The 17,250-nt window shown below is 34.3% G+C and overlaps 1 protein-coding gene across 1 annotated transcript; it reads left to right on the forward strand.

The window, feature by feature from the left end:
- The first annotated feature begins 541 nt into the window (after positions 1-541).
- On the forward strand, positions 542-16,471 carry LOC128212525 (centrin-3). Its single transcript, XM_052918010.1, has 6 exons — positions 542-679; positions 7,586-7,721; positions 10,946-11,060; positions 12,863-12,977; positions 13,440-13,516; positions 14,594-16,471. The coding sequence occupies exons 1-6, from the start codon at positions 663-665 to the stop codon at positions 14,635-14,637; spliced, it is 504 nt and encodes a 167-aa protein (XP_052773970.1). The 5' UTR covers positions 542-662; the 3' UTR covers positions 14,638-16,471.
- Positions 16,472-17,250: the final 779 nt, after the last annotated feature.

Consider the following 17,250-nt stretch of genomic DNA (forward strand, 5'->3'; position numbering starts at 1 on the left):
AGGCAATAGTCGGGCATCGACAACAAAGTGGTCAGTTCATATATATATATTAGAAATATTAATACATATAGTGGGCAAAAAGTCCTGTTCTCACAACACTTTCTTGTCAATGAACTGACCGTGAGTCTTGCCCATCCTTCAAATAAATACCATTCTTACACGTAAATGTTTTTTAAGATACAAGACTGGAGAAATGAAACCATATCCAATATTCAGAGCTGTGGGACCTCCCTAGATGTCATTCATCGCAGGTTTCGCGGCATTTTGGGTAAAAAAATTACTCCTTTGACGAATATCCCATCAACCGATGGGGGTAAAACTCCCCTTTTGGCTTCAAAATTCTGTTTAAGTCACACTTGGGGATGTGACGGGGTCAAGCCATAATGCAGCCATTATAGGGCGCGGGCAGACCTATATAAACTCAACAACAACAACAACAACTTTAGCGAAATATCATTTCTTTTTCAAATATATTTAGAAATTACATGTATTTCAGAATGCACGTGTCATAACTTCATTTATTACATTTGCCGTTTTGACTTTTAAAGTACAGTACGGTGTAGTATTCAAACTGGCGGATGATCTGTTTACACTTGTTACTACTAAAATGCAAGTTGTTTGATGACAAGTATATGAGTCCGATTTAAGCCAATATTAACAAAATGAGTCTTTCATTAAGGTATGTCTGTTTCACTATATTTTAAGTATAAACATTACCGTGATTTCTTGATTAATGCCAACTGTTTTTATAAGCTACATAGTGTCCGTACCTAATAGTTCTTTCGGATATCATCATTTGCATTGCCTATTGATCGTTTGATTGATATAAGCGAATCAATGATTTGATGAAAAATCTTAACAAAATTAACATGTCACTCAGTGTCAAGATTTTTCTCTTTTCTACCACTACCAGGTTGATACATGGATTTCATCTAACTACAATAATACGCGATAAGGGATACTTTATTATTATTTTGACATTTCTTATGTACCGTCCTAATCCCTAAAATCGCGACCAACCTTGATTCACGCCATCTTTGTTTTTACCTGGTTATCACGTGAAATGCACGTATCTGCAAAGCTATGACGTCATTTTTACTACGAACTATTTACAAGAGTAGATGCTTTCCAACTCGCGAAAAAATATCTTTAAAACAGATAAATTCACTTGAAACAATGGTTAACACTGCAAACAACGTAGTTTTACTAATCCCAAATTAATTGCCATAGAAACCAATCATATTTGCCACATAACATCCTTAAAAATTCGCTGGTTATTTCGTCTGCTTTGTATACATTTTATCAATGACGATCACGTGACCTAAATTCTTGTAGGAAGGCAAAGCAAACTTATAATATGTGTTTTCATGACCCATAGTCTTAGTGTCAAAATAAAGAAATTAATGAGTGTTAATTTCTGTTTTAGGTGCATCCCTAAGCAGTGATAAAGCAGTACATAATTTATTTCCAACTGCCCTTAAACATGCTTATGTACAAAATGATCAGAGAGGAAGGCACTTATGTCCTTAAGTCATCTAGAATGTTCAGTGTTCCTGAAAATACACTTAAAGAGACAGTTTTGTCTTTGGGTTAAATTATACTTTCGCCCACTACGAGTAATTTGACATGATTTAATGTTTTATGTTTACAAAATACTGTAAATCTTTTATTACAAGTTGAAATTTTGAAATTAACATTTTTAAAGATATGTTTGACTGTTTTTCTCAAAAAACAATTGATCAAAATAGTGTTGGCCTAATTAAAACGTGCTGACCTAGATTACGTCAGAGCTCGCGAATCAAGGTACTAGAATCAAGATGGCGGCCTAGTTTCAGTGTCTGTACTCTGTTGACATTATTTACGTGAACTTTTGACCGTTTGTTCTTAAATACTTGTGGAAATATGGATAAATAAATGGCATGTCTGACAAAAGTAGTTAAATTATTTCATTGTTTTGCTCAACTTTATTATTTTTTATTTATTTTAGTCGAGGATATCCCTGTTATGCTACAACTCTACCATTTAGCACCTGGCGAAAGAATATATTATAAAATTATGCCTTGATGTTGAATGATAATGACAAAATTGTTAAATATATACCCGACAGTGATCTAAACTGGATTGAATTTGTCATTAGAATCGTTATTTTCACATAAATAAATTCTGAGTCACAAATACCCTTTTATACATGTACACAAGCTGTCAGATTTGTCCCAGATTTACAGATATCAAGAAACTTGATAAACAATTGACACATGTAAGTGTTTTATGATATTTGAATATGTTTTTTTACATAATGACATAAATAAACATGTGTTTAATAGTACTGTAGCGAATTTGGGCCGAGCGATTCGTTGTGAAACTGTTGTATGCTGCTTTTACAGTAAGGCATATGATTTTGCTATTGTACAGTTTCACTTTCGTTTTGAATAGTTAGAAAACCGCTGTTTTTCAATTGTCTTAAAAGCAATATATTTTTGTAGCAATTATTCTTTAAAAGAACAAGAGGAAATAGTAAATAGTAAGTATTCATTATCAACTATTATTTGAACTACAATTTGGATATCTTTCATATGCGCTAAATGCTAAACTATTAATATGGGGTATGAAATTAGTTTAGAGAGTGAATTTCTCAATAAAAACAACAGCTAATGATACAACATGATCGTAAATTGAAATAATATGGTTGAATATTAACAATCATGATGCGAACAGCGATTTATACTTATACTGTTGCTTTCTGAAAATATAAGGCGAAACCCCTACGGTAAAAGACTTAACGTTAAAAATGGACTATTCCAACCGGTTAGGACCGTCCAATGTGGTCACGTGATATCTTGAGTATAAATACAGCAAACCAGGGGATTTTATTCATTCTTGTGCTGGCTTCTGCGAGAGCAACAACTTGATAAGACAAGGTGTAATATATTTATTATCTCTAATAGGGGTTAAACACTATTTGTCCTAGCGGCAAATATACATGATAAATCCCTAGGGGTTTATACCGAACTATCTATATTTAACATAGATATAAGTATGGTATGAACTGTGAACCAGAGAGTATTAAATAGAAAAGCGCCTCCTTAATCATAGAAGTCTTGAATGTAAACTGAAAAGACATTACCATACATTGACATAATACTATTAGTACAGTTTTTAAGTGAAAAGCTAGGGATAAAGGAAAAGTAAGATAATTTAATATGTGCGTCTATGAAAACTGTAAATATTCCAATCTTTGTTGATTTATCATTGATTAAACGATAATTATTTTCACTATCCAATCATTTTAAATAATCATTAGTGTAAATTATTTGGCAAAGTAGCCAAAGATGAAAATCTTATATAAAACAATTTAAAAGTTAGCCCCGGCACATTACAGTACTGTAGGCAATAATATTTTGTAGAAATTTTAATTTATAACGGAGATAATTTCAAAGTTGTGGCCCGAGGATTCTCTGCGCAAGTACCGTTCGCTACTTTTTGCTGGGATGGTGGATGTCACTAGTCTGCCATAGTAAAAAAAATCATTAAAAGACTCGTTGACGGCCATTTAGGTGGACTAGAATTTCATCATTCATGTTATTTTCTGGCTGGGTAAAATCCACAAATGCCTAGATGCATAAATTATGGTCTCATTTAATACCACGATTTCCCAATTCATTTACATATCAGTAAAAACGCTAATATTTGCATCACATTATGAAAGATAAAATCACCCACAAATACCTGATGAAAAGGTCCATTTTTTTTGTTCATAATATTTCAAACTTCTGTGATTCCATACACAATGATTTCCTGGACAAAATATACTTTCACGTTTTCAGACATGTGAACTCCTCTGGCGGTAGATGAAATCTACGACTTTTGAGACCCCCCCGACAAACTTATTAATATAATTTTTTTTTAAATGGCCCTAAAATTGCATTTTACGTCCAGTAAGGTCATAAAAACTGTCATTATGTAATTGAAGTAATCTGGTCACACATTGCTGGAGGGCAGAGATTAACACCATATGTCTGGCATTATCCTGCCAACTAGCATAGTCGGCATTTTTTACTCCATTGTTTTCATTTCATCCATAAGAGGTTGACAATGAAGGGGTGAATATCTGCCTTTTCGACCAATAGTGTGTTTACCTTGTTAACTTGATGTACTGCGGTGAGTTCAAAAGCCTAGATCAATAAAACAGAAGCTTTTTAATTAATTCACACCTCATAAAAATCAGAAGAAAAGCATGTGCGCACTGTAGCAGAAACAAATACACACATGTTGACAAATGACATATGTTTGAAATTTTGTTCATAAAAGTTTGTGTTGTAACCACAAAAGCATCTGTTAATCTATGTAACGTTTACCTACAGTATTTTATTATATCTACGATGTCCGAAAGTTGAATATAAGTGCTTTTTCATGTTTTCCTAAATGACAGCATATTAAAAATTGCATCATAAAGACCTTTAAAAAACATAGCTGTGAAGAATGTGACATTCCTACCGTATCCCGATTGTACCAAAATAAGATTCGCCCCCATGCACTTGATTTATTGTTTAACAGAACTTTAAAAAGTTTGAAGGGGGTATATTGGAGTCACCCTGTGGTCGGTCAGTCCGTCGGTCCGTCCGTCCGTTGGTTTGTCGGTCGGTCCGTTGCAATTTCCTTGTCAGGAACATAACTTAAAAACTACTGGATGGAATTGGATTAAACTTCATACAATGAAAGAGCATAATGAGAGGAAGTGCAGTGTACAATAACCATAACTCTATTCTTGCTTATTACTGAGTTATTGCTCTTTGTTACTTTTTTTGTCCAGAGTATAACTTGAAAAGTACTGGATGGAATTCATTGAAACTTCATACAATAGTAAAGCACAATGAGAGGAAGTGCAGTGTTGAAGAACCATAACTCTACTTCAGCTTATTACTGGGTTATTGCCCATTATTTGTGTTTTTTGCTGTCAATTTTTTTCCAGACATTTACTTGCAAACTACTAGATGGAATTTATTAAAACTTCATACAATGGTAAAGCACAATGAGAGGAAGTGCAGTGCACAAGAACCATAACTCTATTTCAGCTTATTTCAGAGTTACTGCTCTTTGTTACTTTTTTCTTGTCCGGAGCATAACTTGAAAACTATTGGATGGAATTTAATAAAACTTCATACAGTGATAGATCATAATGAGAGGGAGTGCAGTGTAAAGGAACCACAATTCAATTTCAGCCGATTACAGAGTTAGTGCCCTTTGTTACTTTTTCTTGTCCGGAGCATAACTTGAAAACTATTGGATGGAATTTAATAAAACTTCATACAGTGCTTCATCATACTGAGAGGGAGTGCAATGTACAGGAACTGCATTTCTATTTCAGCTAATTACAGAGTTACTGCCCTTTGTTACTTTTTCTTGTCCGGAGCATAACTTGAAAACTATTGGATGGAATTTAATAAAACTTCATACAGTGATAGATCATAATGAGAGGGAGTGCAGTGTACAGGAACTGCAATTCTATTTTAGCTAATTACAGAGTTACTGCCCTTTGTTACTTTTTCTTGTCCGGAGCATAACTTGAAAACTATTGGATGGAATTTTATCAAACTTCATACAGTGATAGATCATAATGAGAGGGAGTGCAGTGTACAGGAACCGCAATTTTATTTCAGCTAATTACAGAGTTACTGCCCTTTGTGTCTTTTTCTTGTCCGGAGCATAACTTGAAAACTATTGGATGGAATTTGATAAATCTTCTACAGTGATAGGTCATAATGAGAGGAAGTGTAGTGTACATGAACCGCAATTCTATTTTAGCCAATTACAGAGATATTGCCCTTTGTTACTTTTTTCTTGTCCGGAGCATAACTTGAAAACTACCTGATGGGATGTAATAAAACTTTATACAATGGTACAGCACAATGAGAAGGAATTCAGTGTACATGAATCACTACACTTTTTTAGCAAATTACAGAGTTATTGCCTTTTTCTGTGTTTTTTTTTGTCAAACTTTTGTCCGGACAGTAACTTGAAAACTATAAGATGTAATAGCAAAAAACTTCATACAATGGTAAATCATAATGAGAGGCGGCGTTCGGGGGTATTAATCACTTTCAGTGATAGCTCTAGTTTAAGATGCTTTGTTGGAGGAAAACATCGTGACAATTAGTGATGATAGATGATCGATTATAAACAAAAATTTATTTGTTGGGCCTGAAATTGGCGACAAACGATTGTATTTAGTCATAATCGTTCATCTATTCAACCGGCGAATTTTCTTCTTTTTCCTCTGGTTATTTGCATTTGGGTAATTTCCGCTTATTTTCTCCTTGAGTTCATTTATGCATTTTGAAGTGTTTAGTTGTTATCATTAACAATATGGCCGAAAGTAACAACAACACTAAATAAGTTCAAACATGCGCATTACACAAGGATTGCGAGTATTACAAGAATAAAACTACAATTAAGGTATTGTCAAAAACCGATTGTTCGAAGAGTACCTTAAACACACAAAAATACTAAAAAACTGAAGATTTTGCGGAATACTTGCCATTCTGTAAACTACCTCGCTTGAAACAAAACAGGTATAATAAATTTGAATAATATAAATAATTTAAATATAGTAAGTTTTATTTGCTTCATTCTTCAATTAGACATATAAGTATATCATTGATAACTTTGATTTAAATAGTGGCACCATGCACTTAGTGTTTTGCAAAAACCTTTACAGTAAATGTGTTGTGGAAGGTGAAAACATTCAGTCTGGTAAACTAGTATGGTCAGGTTTACCAGACCCACTGGCTTGTAAATAATTGAGGTCATTAATTTGCATTGTCTCAAATCGCAATAGAGTTAACTTATTATGATTTATTAATTAATTAATGCTCTTTCCAGGTCTGTACATTTTATAACAAAATTGATTCAACTTCACACTGTAAACAATGGTCAGAGTGGTTCATGGTCAAATGAAATATGATCTACATTTGCATAGAGAAAGAAGAATATAATAAAAATATTGAATTACTAATAAATAAGTGGCATTATAATGAGGTTCAGGGTTGTACTCTGCTAAATTCTCCCCTAGATTAAAAAAATCAAAATTTTGCAAAGTACAACAAGTTGGACTCTAGGTTCTCATTTGGTTATTTGAATAAGTTAAATATATTTTGACACCGACACAAATTTTAAAACACATCACATTCTTTGTTTATTTCATACAGAAAATGTACTCTGTAAAATTGTTTTTATTTTGTTTTGAATCATGGCATTAAGGTAAAGGTAGATTAATTTAAAATGTTTATGACTAGAATGATCAATATTGCTGGATCCATTGAAAGCCGTTGACAGTGTTGATCACATAATATATAGTGATCTAAATCTGCCTGGAGTACGGCTAGTTTCAAGGTTCAAATCCTTCTTGTGAGATAATCTGGTTGATACATGTAGTCATGTTGTTAACCCTTGTATTCAAAATTAGCATAACTTCATCATGAGCACAGATAATGGTGATATAGATCCATATCAAGCTTTCTTTACAAGTTAGCTAAATAAACAATACTACCAGATTGAAACAAAAACACTGTTTATTTTCATTTTTCAGAGCAGAGTTTGCTCTAGATAAGAGCAAGAAGAAGAAAAAGAGGGAGTTGGCTGACGAGCAGAAACAAGAGATTAGGGAAGCCTTTGACCTGTTTGATACAGATAAAGACAGGGCCATTGATTACCATGAACTTAAGGTACCGTATATTATAATTTATGATGGAAAACCCTTACAAACATGTTATTTTGCAGTGGCCCAACCCAGCCTTTTTTCATAGCGTTATTTGGTCAGGGATTATATTTTTATGACTGAGTAATGACTGTAAATTTACAAGAGAATAACATACAATGACTTTTTTTTTGTTTTTAATTAGGACAAAAATAAGGTATATACTTATTGTAAGGGTAAACATTTTTAACTGATCTGTTTTATAAACAAAATAAGAAGTGGTATTTTCGTAGCCCTGTTGTTGTCATTGGCATTTTTGGCGTCAACAGTGTGAAATCTTCATCCTTTGCCGTAACTCGTAATACTTAAATTTTTAAATAACTTGCCACAAATTTCCTTAAGAAATAGTGTCCATCTTGTAATCATCAAAGTAATTGGCAAATGTCTTCACATATGTGACATTATATGCAGAGCATTAACGAAATCGATGTTTGCAGAGTTGTTCACAGCATTGACACCATGTGCAGAATGCAAGTTTAAGCCTGCTTGATTCAAGGTCATATTGAGTGGTTAAAGAATATAGGATTGTATTTTCTGTCTGCTTTAAGTGTTTGGTTGACAAATAAACTATTTTTTTTTTAATAAAACTGCTTATCAGTGAGTTATTCACATTTCTAAATTGGCTTTAAGTATATATAAAATATTGAATGCATCACTTTAACAAGACTATTATGGCATGAAGATACAGTCTACCAAGTCTCAAGCATTTTATTCCTATGACAGTGCCAGCAACAGAAGGTGAGAATGGTCTAGTGGTATAGGTGTCCGCCTCTCACCCAAGAGAATGTGGGTTTGATAACCCCCAGGGGTACTTTCTCATGGCCTCTCAAAAAAGGACACAGTACTGGTTTCTGCCCAGGAAACAGACTCAAGAGTGTTTAAGCTATCAGCTTTCGTCACAATCAAGCTTAAATAAATTAGTATAAAACCAAACAGTAGGTACTTTTTCTGTAAGTCCCGCTGTTTCTGTTTCAAGCGTTCGATACTTTTCCATACATTTTTAGCTCTACTGGCCAAAGGCCAGAAGAGCTTATGCGATGGTAATGTGTACGTAGTATGTGCATCCATGCGTGCGTGCGTTCGTGCGTCTGTAAACAATTGCTTGTGAACACGATACAGTCTTCAGTTTTGCTTGTATCTCGATGAAACTTGTACAGTATCTTGATATCCATAAGAGCTCGGTTCCTTTCGAAAACCAGCCAGATCCGCCCATGCATGCCTAGATTATGGCCCTTTATAGTATAAAAATATGCTATTGTGTAAACAATTGGTTGTGAACACGATACAGTCTTCAGTTTTGCTTGTATCTCGATGAAACTTGTACAGTATCTTGATATACATAAGAGCTCGGTTCCTTTCGAAAACCAGCCAGATCCGCCCATGCATGCCTAGATTATGGCCCTTTATAGTATAAAAATATGCTATTGTGTAAACAATTGGTTGTGAACACGATACAGTCTTCATTTTTGCTTGTATCTCGATGAAACTTGTACAGTATCTTGATATCCATAAGAGCTCGGTTCCTTTCGAAAACCAGCCAGATCCGCCCATGCATGCCTAGATTATGGCCCTTTATAGTATAAAAATATGCTATTGTGTAAACAATTGGTTGTGAACACGATACAGTCTTCATTTTTGATTGTATCTCGATGAAACTTGTACAGTATTTAGATATCCATTAGAGCTCGGTTCTTTTGAAAACCAGCCAGATCCGACCATGCATGCCTAGATTATGGGCCTTGAAAGTATTAAAAAATCAGTTCGTCTGTAAACAATTGCTTGTGAACATGATACAGTCTTCAGTTTTTATTGTATCTCGATGAAACTTGTACAGTATTTAGATATCCATTAGAACTCAGTTCCTTTTGAAAACCAGCCAGAATTGCCCATGCATGCCTGGATTATGGGTCTTGAAAGTATAAAAAATGCTATTTTAAGCCAAGTCTACCGGTATTTTTTAGCCAAGTCTACATGAGCGAAGTCTATTTTTAGCCAAGTTTATATGTAAAGTCACAATTGCTTGTGAAGGTTTGTTCAAATTATGCCCCTGGGGTCATTACTGCCCCCCCCCCCCCCTCCACAGAGATTGTCCCGCAAGGATCCAGTTCGGCAAATGCAAACGACCTCGGCGACGTTGGCGGAGGCCCAGGGAAGAGTTCTCTTTTCTTTGTAAGGGACGGACCCCCCCCCCCCCCCCCCCCAGCTTTTTTGTCTGAAACCACTATGCAAATCCTTGCTATTTTGAACAAGGCTTTATTTAGTGGTCCACTACCATGGTGGTTCAAATTATGCCCCTTGTGTCAAAACTGGCACTGCCCTGGGTGTCACAATTTTCCTTTGATATTTGTTGTGGAGCATCATATGATGCAATTGAAAAAAATTGAAATAATGCCCCTTAGGCAAAAGCTGGCCCCACCCCTTTTGACTTACTTATTAATTTTTAAAGCTACAGTAATGAAATTTTGACCATGTGAACAGTTTTGCAAACAAGCATTAATGTTGTCCTCGGATGTCCTTGACTTTGACCTTTGACCGACTTTTTATTTTTAAAGCTACAGAAATGAAATTTTGACGATGAGTACAGTTTTGAAAGCAAATATTTTTTACCGTCAGATTACCTTTACTTGGCACATATTAAATAGTTCGTGCAACTAATCTGCTTACAACACTTCCTGTCCTCAGATGTTGAACGTGCAGCTTTTTCAGCTAACCCAAACACTAAAAGTGAACTATATATTTGTTGCCTATTACTTAAACGTACATGCTCTGGAATGAAAATGACCGCAAGAGCCATGCCAGTAGAGCATATGCCCTTTTGGGCCTCTTGTTTTTTCTACTTCTTTATTTCAAATGTTGTTGAACTGAATGAGACAACTTTAGGAGACATCTGTTTTTGAATTGGCAAGATCCAAATGAATTAAATTACATAAACTTTGATATAAGTTGTATATTTCACTGTGTTGTCCTTCATTAAATTAAAACATTAGAGTAAATCTGTAAGTGTATAACATTATTGCTATCACAGATATTATCATGAATGTAGTAATTATAAATAACTGTATAGTGAATTGTATTTTAGTCAGATTGTGATAAATAATATCATTATGAAATCATATGAATCTGTATCTTGTTGGAAGCTATGCAACCAATTTATGATAAACAACATAAACACCTTTCTTTACTTTTTAACAGGTAGCAATGCGAGCGTTGGGTTTTGATGTGAAGAAGACAGATGTTCTTAAGGTGCTCAGAGATTATGACAGGGAAGGCACTGGCAAAATCACTTTTGAGGACTTCAATGAAGTCAGTAGGTATCTCCTTAATCTTAAAGGCTGAGTGCCTGACCCCAAATATCCTACCGGACAGCAATTAAGCCTATTTGGCAGAGGTTAATCTGGTTTATGAGGTCTGCTCTGGTCAGCAGTTTTGATTGTAAACATTCACATGGCTTGTGGTGTTATATATCATTCGGATAGAGTGGTACAGAAGAATTTGTCAGTTGCCTTCTCATTTGAGATTAGATAAATAAAGTTTCATACACCATAACCAATACTTCCACGAATTGTGTTATAATAAGTCATTTGATAGTATATATCACCCCAGATAATGGATGTTTCCCGCCATATGGCAGTTACAACCTCATACTATGATAGTAAACCTGTAGTAAACAGGAATTGGTAGTGATATTCAGTTGGCTGTTAGAGGGTTATGAACTTTCAAGATTTGTCAATCAACATTGCTGGGGAATTTGAATTTGTTTGACAGTTATACATTTTTTTATTTGAAAGTAGTATTTATAACTGTTTGAGAGACTTGACAAAATATGTTTATGATACATTTAATGAACCATCTTGCAAATTTTAGCATTTTTTGTTTGTTAATTATTTGTATATTTGAAAAATGTACTGGCAGTCTGTACTAGCAGACAGCTCTGTGAGGTCAAGTGAAGTGGCCATTTTTCTGACTGTCTGCCTTTTATACTATTACCCCGGGCTTTAACAAAAATCTCAGTGCAAACAGCAGCGTACCTAAGGACAAACTAGCCTGACTATATAAATCACAGCATTTTTCTACCCACAGTCTAGTACAAATTCTGACCACAGAAACATTAACAGAAAAAACAGTCAAACCCCGTTGGTTTGAACTCTCACTGGGAATTGAGAGCAAAATCCCCTGGGAATTGAGAGCAAAATCCCCTGGGAATTTAGACCAAAATCACATGGGAATTGAGAGCAAAATCCCCTGGGAATTGGGAGCAAAATCCCCTGGGAATTTAGACCAAAATCCCCTGGGGATTGAGAGCAAAATCCCCTGGGAATTGGGAGCAAAATCCCCTGGGAATTGTGCTCTAAAGCAGGACCTAATGAACAAACAAAACTGAAAGAAGGAAAAAAACGTGTATCCCACTAGCCTAAATTTGTAAACAAAATACAACATACTGGTACTACAAAATTGAAATAATTTTATAAGCCTGGCCTTGATTTGGACTTGCAGAATTGTGCTTTGTTTGAATACCAGTTTAATACACCATCATGTTTGACTTTTGGTTGATGTAGTTTACAATTATTTATGCTTACTATGTTTTTTTTTTTAATGAATTAGCTGATATACATTTTGCATATATATTTTCATTTTGGGTCTTAATTACAATGTATGAAAAGCGTTACTAGTCTAAATGTTGTCAATTGGTGGCCATTATAAGAGATCACCTAAGGGTATAGTATTGGACCTGAGATCTCTGGAAAAAATGACATTACACCATCAGCCTGATTAGGCCAACTCATCCATGTTTGCATTTTTAATGCCTCACTTGTCTGACTACATCATTTCAGGTAACTTGTTCTAGGTAAGTAGGTACTGTATGTTTTACTCCAATCAATACTGCTTTAGACAAGGTATTCCAAGTGTGTTTTGTAACCCACTGCCCAGTCAAACACGTCTCAGAATCCAATTAGTATATTGTCTATGGATATATGGCCATTTAACAGGTTGACTATGCAGACTTCCCAGGCTAGGTGTAGGTGGCCATAAACTGAGTGGGAAGACTGAAGTCGGACATTGATATCATCCATTTAAGCAGTTTTGAAAAATCATTATCATGTTTTTCAGTGACAGATATGATGCTTGAGCGAGATCCGCAAGAAGAAATCCTCAAGGCATTTAAATTGTTCGATGACGACAGCTCAGGGAAAATCAACCTTAGAAATCTTAGACGAGTTGCAAGGTAATGTGAACTTCTAGATGTGTCAAAAAGTTAATATTCAGTTTCATGGTTTTATTAAAATTCAACAAATGTATCACTAATACCTTCATACAGTCATGTAGTACTTATAAATTCGCAAAAGAATTTTGTATTTTAAGGTTATGAAACACTGAATAGTATTTACCCTGCCCTATTCCATGATTGTTTGGTGAACAATTTAAGTTTCCAGATAATCTTAAGTCTGCCATTAATGGGTATTCATTTAGCGGGTTACAAAACTGCCAAACTGGGTCTTAATTCAAGGCAAAAGGTTTGAGCCATACAAACAAACAAAGCCATATGATATGTATAATGCTCTCCTCCATTGAATGCTCGTTGTGAAACTATGTATGACTTGTAAATGCCATGAGTATTCGTAATAAAACTTGAAACTTTCAATTGTTCTATAATTTATCCTTAAATGATTGATCCTTGGTATTTCAGGGAGCTTGGTGAAAACATGACAGATGAGGAGTTACGGGCCATGATTGACGAGTTTGACCGCGATGGTGACGGGGAAAGTGAGTGGTCTTGTATTATAATATTATACCTTATGCGACCTGCCCATGTTAAATTCTCATATACTCATCATGGGCAGTATTATACTGCCACACACTGACAGTACAGTTTGGACCAATTGACATGATACTGTCACATAGCATGCACGTCTAAAAATATATGTTTTTGGTTTCCAAAGTCTGAGGTGGAAAGTGCTTATTAAAATGTGTTTTAAGTCTGTAATTCTGGTGTTTGCAACTTTTCCAAACTTTTTCAATATCATTCATTGTGTATAAATACTGTCTTTGTTACATTTTTAGACTCTTATCAATTGTTACGGAAATCATTTCAGAATAAATTGATTATCTTCAAAGTTGTGTAGTGGTTTTTGTAATAGTGTTCCGTATAATAAAATAAATATTGCATGTCTTACAGTGTGACAGTACATATTGTCATTATTCGGGTAAATACTGTTACCCTCAATTTCGCCTTGGTAACAGTATTTCCCCAAAGGTTTACAATATGAACTGTCACACTGGAAGCCATGCGATATTTATAAATTATACTGTTTACAAGGGCCTGTATTTAAATAAAAAAACAATACAATTGAAAAAAACAAAACAACAAAAACTCTTTCTGGTTGCTTTCCAAACAATAAAAAAGTATAACGAAGAAATGAACTCCTTTAAAGTATTGACAAACTGTTTTTGATCTTTGAGTTACCATAGGCTACATGTTTTTAATTTTATGATAGTATCCTTATTAAGACCTTTAATAATAGCTGTAAAGTTAATATAGTTCAAAGTTGTTTAATTAATGATAAGTTTATGGTAAACTAAAAAATAATGTTCTTTTCAATCTTATATTAATATTTTAATATGATAATATCTGTAGTATAAAAATGTATTTGTGTAAGAGTGTCACGATACTGACTCGCGTAGCTCCGAGGGTATATGAGTGATACGGGCCAGTAAGCTTAGATGGTAGATTGCCTGACTTGCAAGCAAGGAGGTACAGGGTTGATCACCGCTCTGGCCATATTCTTTTCTGAGTCTGTGACACAATTACAATTGTATACAACGTATTCATTCTTCTTTCAGTCAATGAAAATGAATTCCTGGCAATTATGACTGGCGATACGTAACAGATGACACAGTTTGCTATCATCTCAACTTGGGACCAGTACTTTTAGCATTTATTAGCTAGCTAGAAATATCATTCTGTCTCATAATTAGTAGTACCGGTATGTTCAATAGTATTTGAAACATCATTCTGATACACTTTGCCAGCTGAAACATATTACATGTACTGTAAGATCCTTTGCACTGAGCATACCTCATTTTGGCTGACCTTTGAAAATCATGTCCTTGAGTTGTATTTACTCCACTCATAAAAGTAGGAATGGAATATGACATAGATATGATTATTACAATGTGTCATTGTATGAAATGATAATATTTGTTGGTTTTTGAAAACAATTGTCAAGATAAACATTTTTTTTATTTATTCTTTTTTAGTGCCAATGAAACTATTTATTTGAATTGTTTATTTCATTTAATGACAATGACTCACTACAGTTGTGACTGTTGCAATTTAAAATTATTGGAAAATAAGATATGAAGTAATTGTTTACATACATTCATGATGTTCAAGTTTGTGTCAATGTTTTATAAGTAAGTCAATATTTGGTTTCTCGGGAGATCTGGATGGATGAACATTTATATTGTTCTGGCCACTGTCTGTTGTTGTTATATATTTATATTAAATTATTACCCAGCACAGTTTGTATATAAAATATGTGCATGACAATATTTTTAATGCATTTCAAAAGAATAGCATCGCTTAATCATTGAAAAGTTTGAAAACATGATTTCACCCATTTTAACATTGTATTACATTCTGAGATTTCCAGATTTTTTCCAGATAGCATTTTTGTACTTCCCTTACCATGCACCTACCCTGTGTTTATATTTAAGCCAATGAAACCCAACTGTAAAACACCTAAACATGTACTTTACTCAAAAAGCAAAAGACAGTGGAGGCCAATTTTATAGAACATTTCTTGGCCATTGACAATGTAGTATGATTTAAAGTTACCAAACAACCAAACATTTATTTCATTTATACCCAAATAATATACTGTTATACAATTGTATGACTGGCCTTAGCATTTAGATTTGCTTAATATTAAATTGTGTTAAACAGTTTATAAAAAAACATTCAGCAGATGAAAGCAGCTGTGGATGGTCTGTCCAGCTCGAAACACCCTTAGATAATTTTTTGCATGGTACATCACTTGTGGGACTGTTCATTATATATGTTGACCACATTTTCTTTTGATGTTATCATGCAATCGTCTCCTTTGGGGCATTTGATCTTAACCTAAGGAGCAAAATCGTAGCATTCTCATTGGCCAATTAATCGTATGGTCCAATCAAATTAGCCGGATTTCATGTTTATCTATAAGTTCAATCTAAGATATTTGTTGAGTATCAAGTTGAAAAATTAGTTCACATTGTTCATCTTTATATTGTTTTTTTTCACACACAGAGCATAAGTTCTATATTTTCTTACAAGGTCGTTCCATGTTTCTCGTGTTTCATATACTAGTACTACACGTATAATGTATGTATGTAATAAATGTAATCTTTCTTGTATGTGACAATGAGCTGAATGTGTAGGTTGATTGTTAAGGTTTGCTATGTTTTACAGATTTGTAATAAAATGTTAAGAACAAATCAAGGTTCTTATTTGTACACAGACAGGTCTAGAAGGTTTTGCAATGGCCTACACAGCGTCGGAGACATTCAGTCATTTTTTATGTGAAATAATTTGGCACATATGTCATTTGAGAAAATGTGCATTGGAGAGAACTCTGCGAGTGGGAGTCGTCGAAACATGCAAACAATTAAGAATTAAAAGGAGCTATCATGCACGATTCTTGCACCTATTGTTGCCATAGAAACAATTAAATTGCATTTAAAATTCTATTACAGTATCTACTTTCTTTTCCGAAAAAATGTTCCAGCCAGCTCAAATTCTTGTAATGATAATAGGCGGGACATACTGGTCAAGTATTATTTAAACAGGATAAAAACGTGTATATGACAACCCTGCAATCTGACCAAGGAAAATTCATACACAACGCATGTTAAGTGTACACAAATCAGTTGCCTGTGAGTATTTGAAAGTAATTTATTAAAACACGTACAGTAATACATGTACAAGCATTGTTTGTGGTTTTTTTTGTCTTATTGTGTATTTGAAGTTTTTCCACAGTCTGATAAAAACTCTTACCAAAACCTGATAATAGGATTAATTATTGTTTATTATACCCAACCGTTGGTCCGTCCGTCCTGGGACATTTGGACAAACGGTTTGTGTAAGGCACTTTTAGAGTTATTGCCCTTCGATTTTTTTATACTTATTTTTTTGCTTTTCTCCATAACTCCAATGTTTTTGAGGTAACAACTTCAAACTTCATATACACATCGACTGTGTAGAGAAAAAATTCTTCCTGTATATGTACATAAACTGGCATTCTGGAGCGCATTTCTGCACATGCTTGCATCCAGAAGGTCCCTGTCGGCTCCATTAATGTACTGGGCAGGTGAAGGCCACTTCTGCTCATTTGTGTGCGCGAGAGGGCCCTGGCCGTTTTCGTTCGCATGTTTATTGATGCAAATAAAAATACCAATGCATTAGAAAAAAAAAGAGTGAAAAATTATAAAAAAATACTGGATTTTCTTTTCTGTCA

This window comes from Mya arenaria, chromosome 12 (genome assembly GCF_026914265.1).
Source record: "Mya arenaria isolate MELC-2E11 chromosome 12, ASM2691426v1".
In the NCBI taxonomy this organism is placed as follows: domain Eukaryota; kingdom Metazoa; phylum Mollusca; class Bivalvia; order Myida; family Myidae; genus Mya; species Mya arenaria.

Bases quoted from the DNA above. Each gene is read 5' to 3' on its own strand.
- LOC128212525 (XM_052918010.1), top strand. The intron at 7,722-10,945 runs GTACCGTATATT...ACTTTTTAACAG, and splicing joins TTGATTACCATGAACTTAAG to GTAGCAATGCGAGCGTTGGG. The intron at 11,061-12,862 runs GTAGGTATCTCC...CATGTTTTTCAG, and splicing joins TGAGGACTTCAATGAAGTCA to TGACAGATATGATGCTTGAG.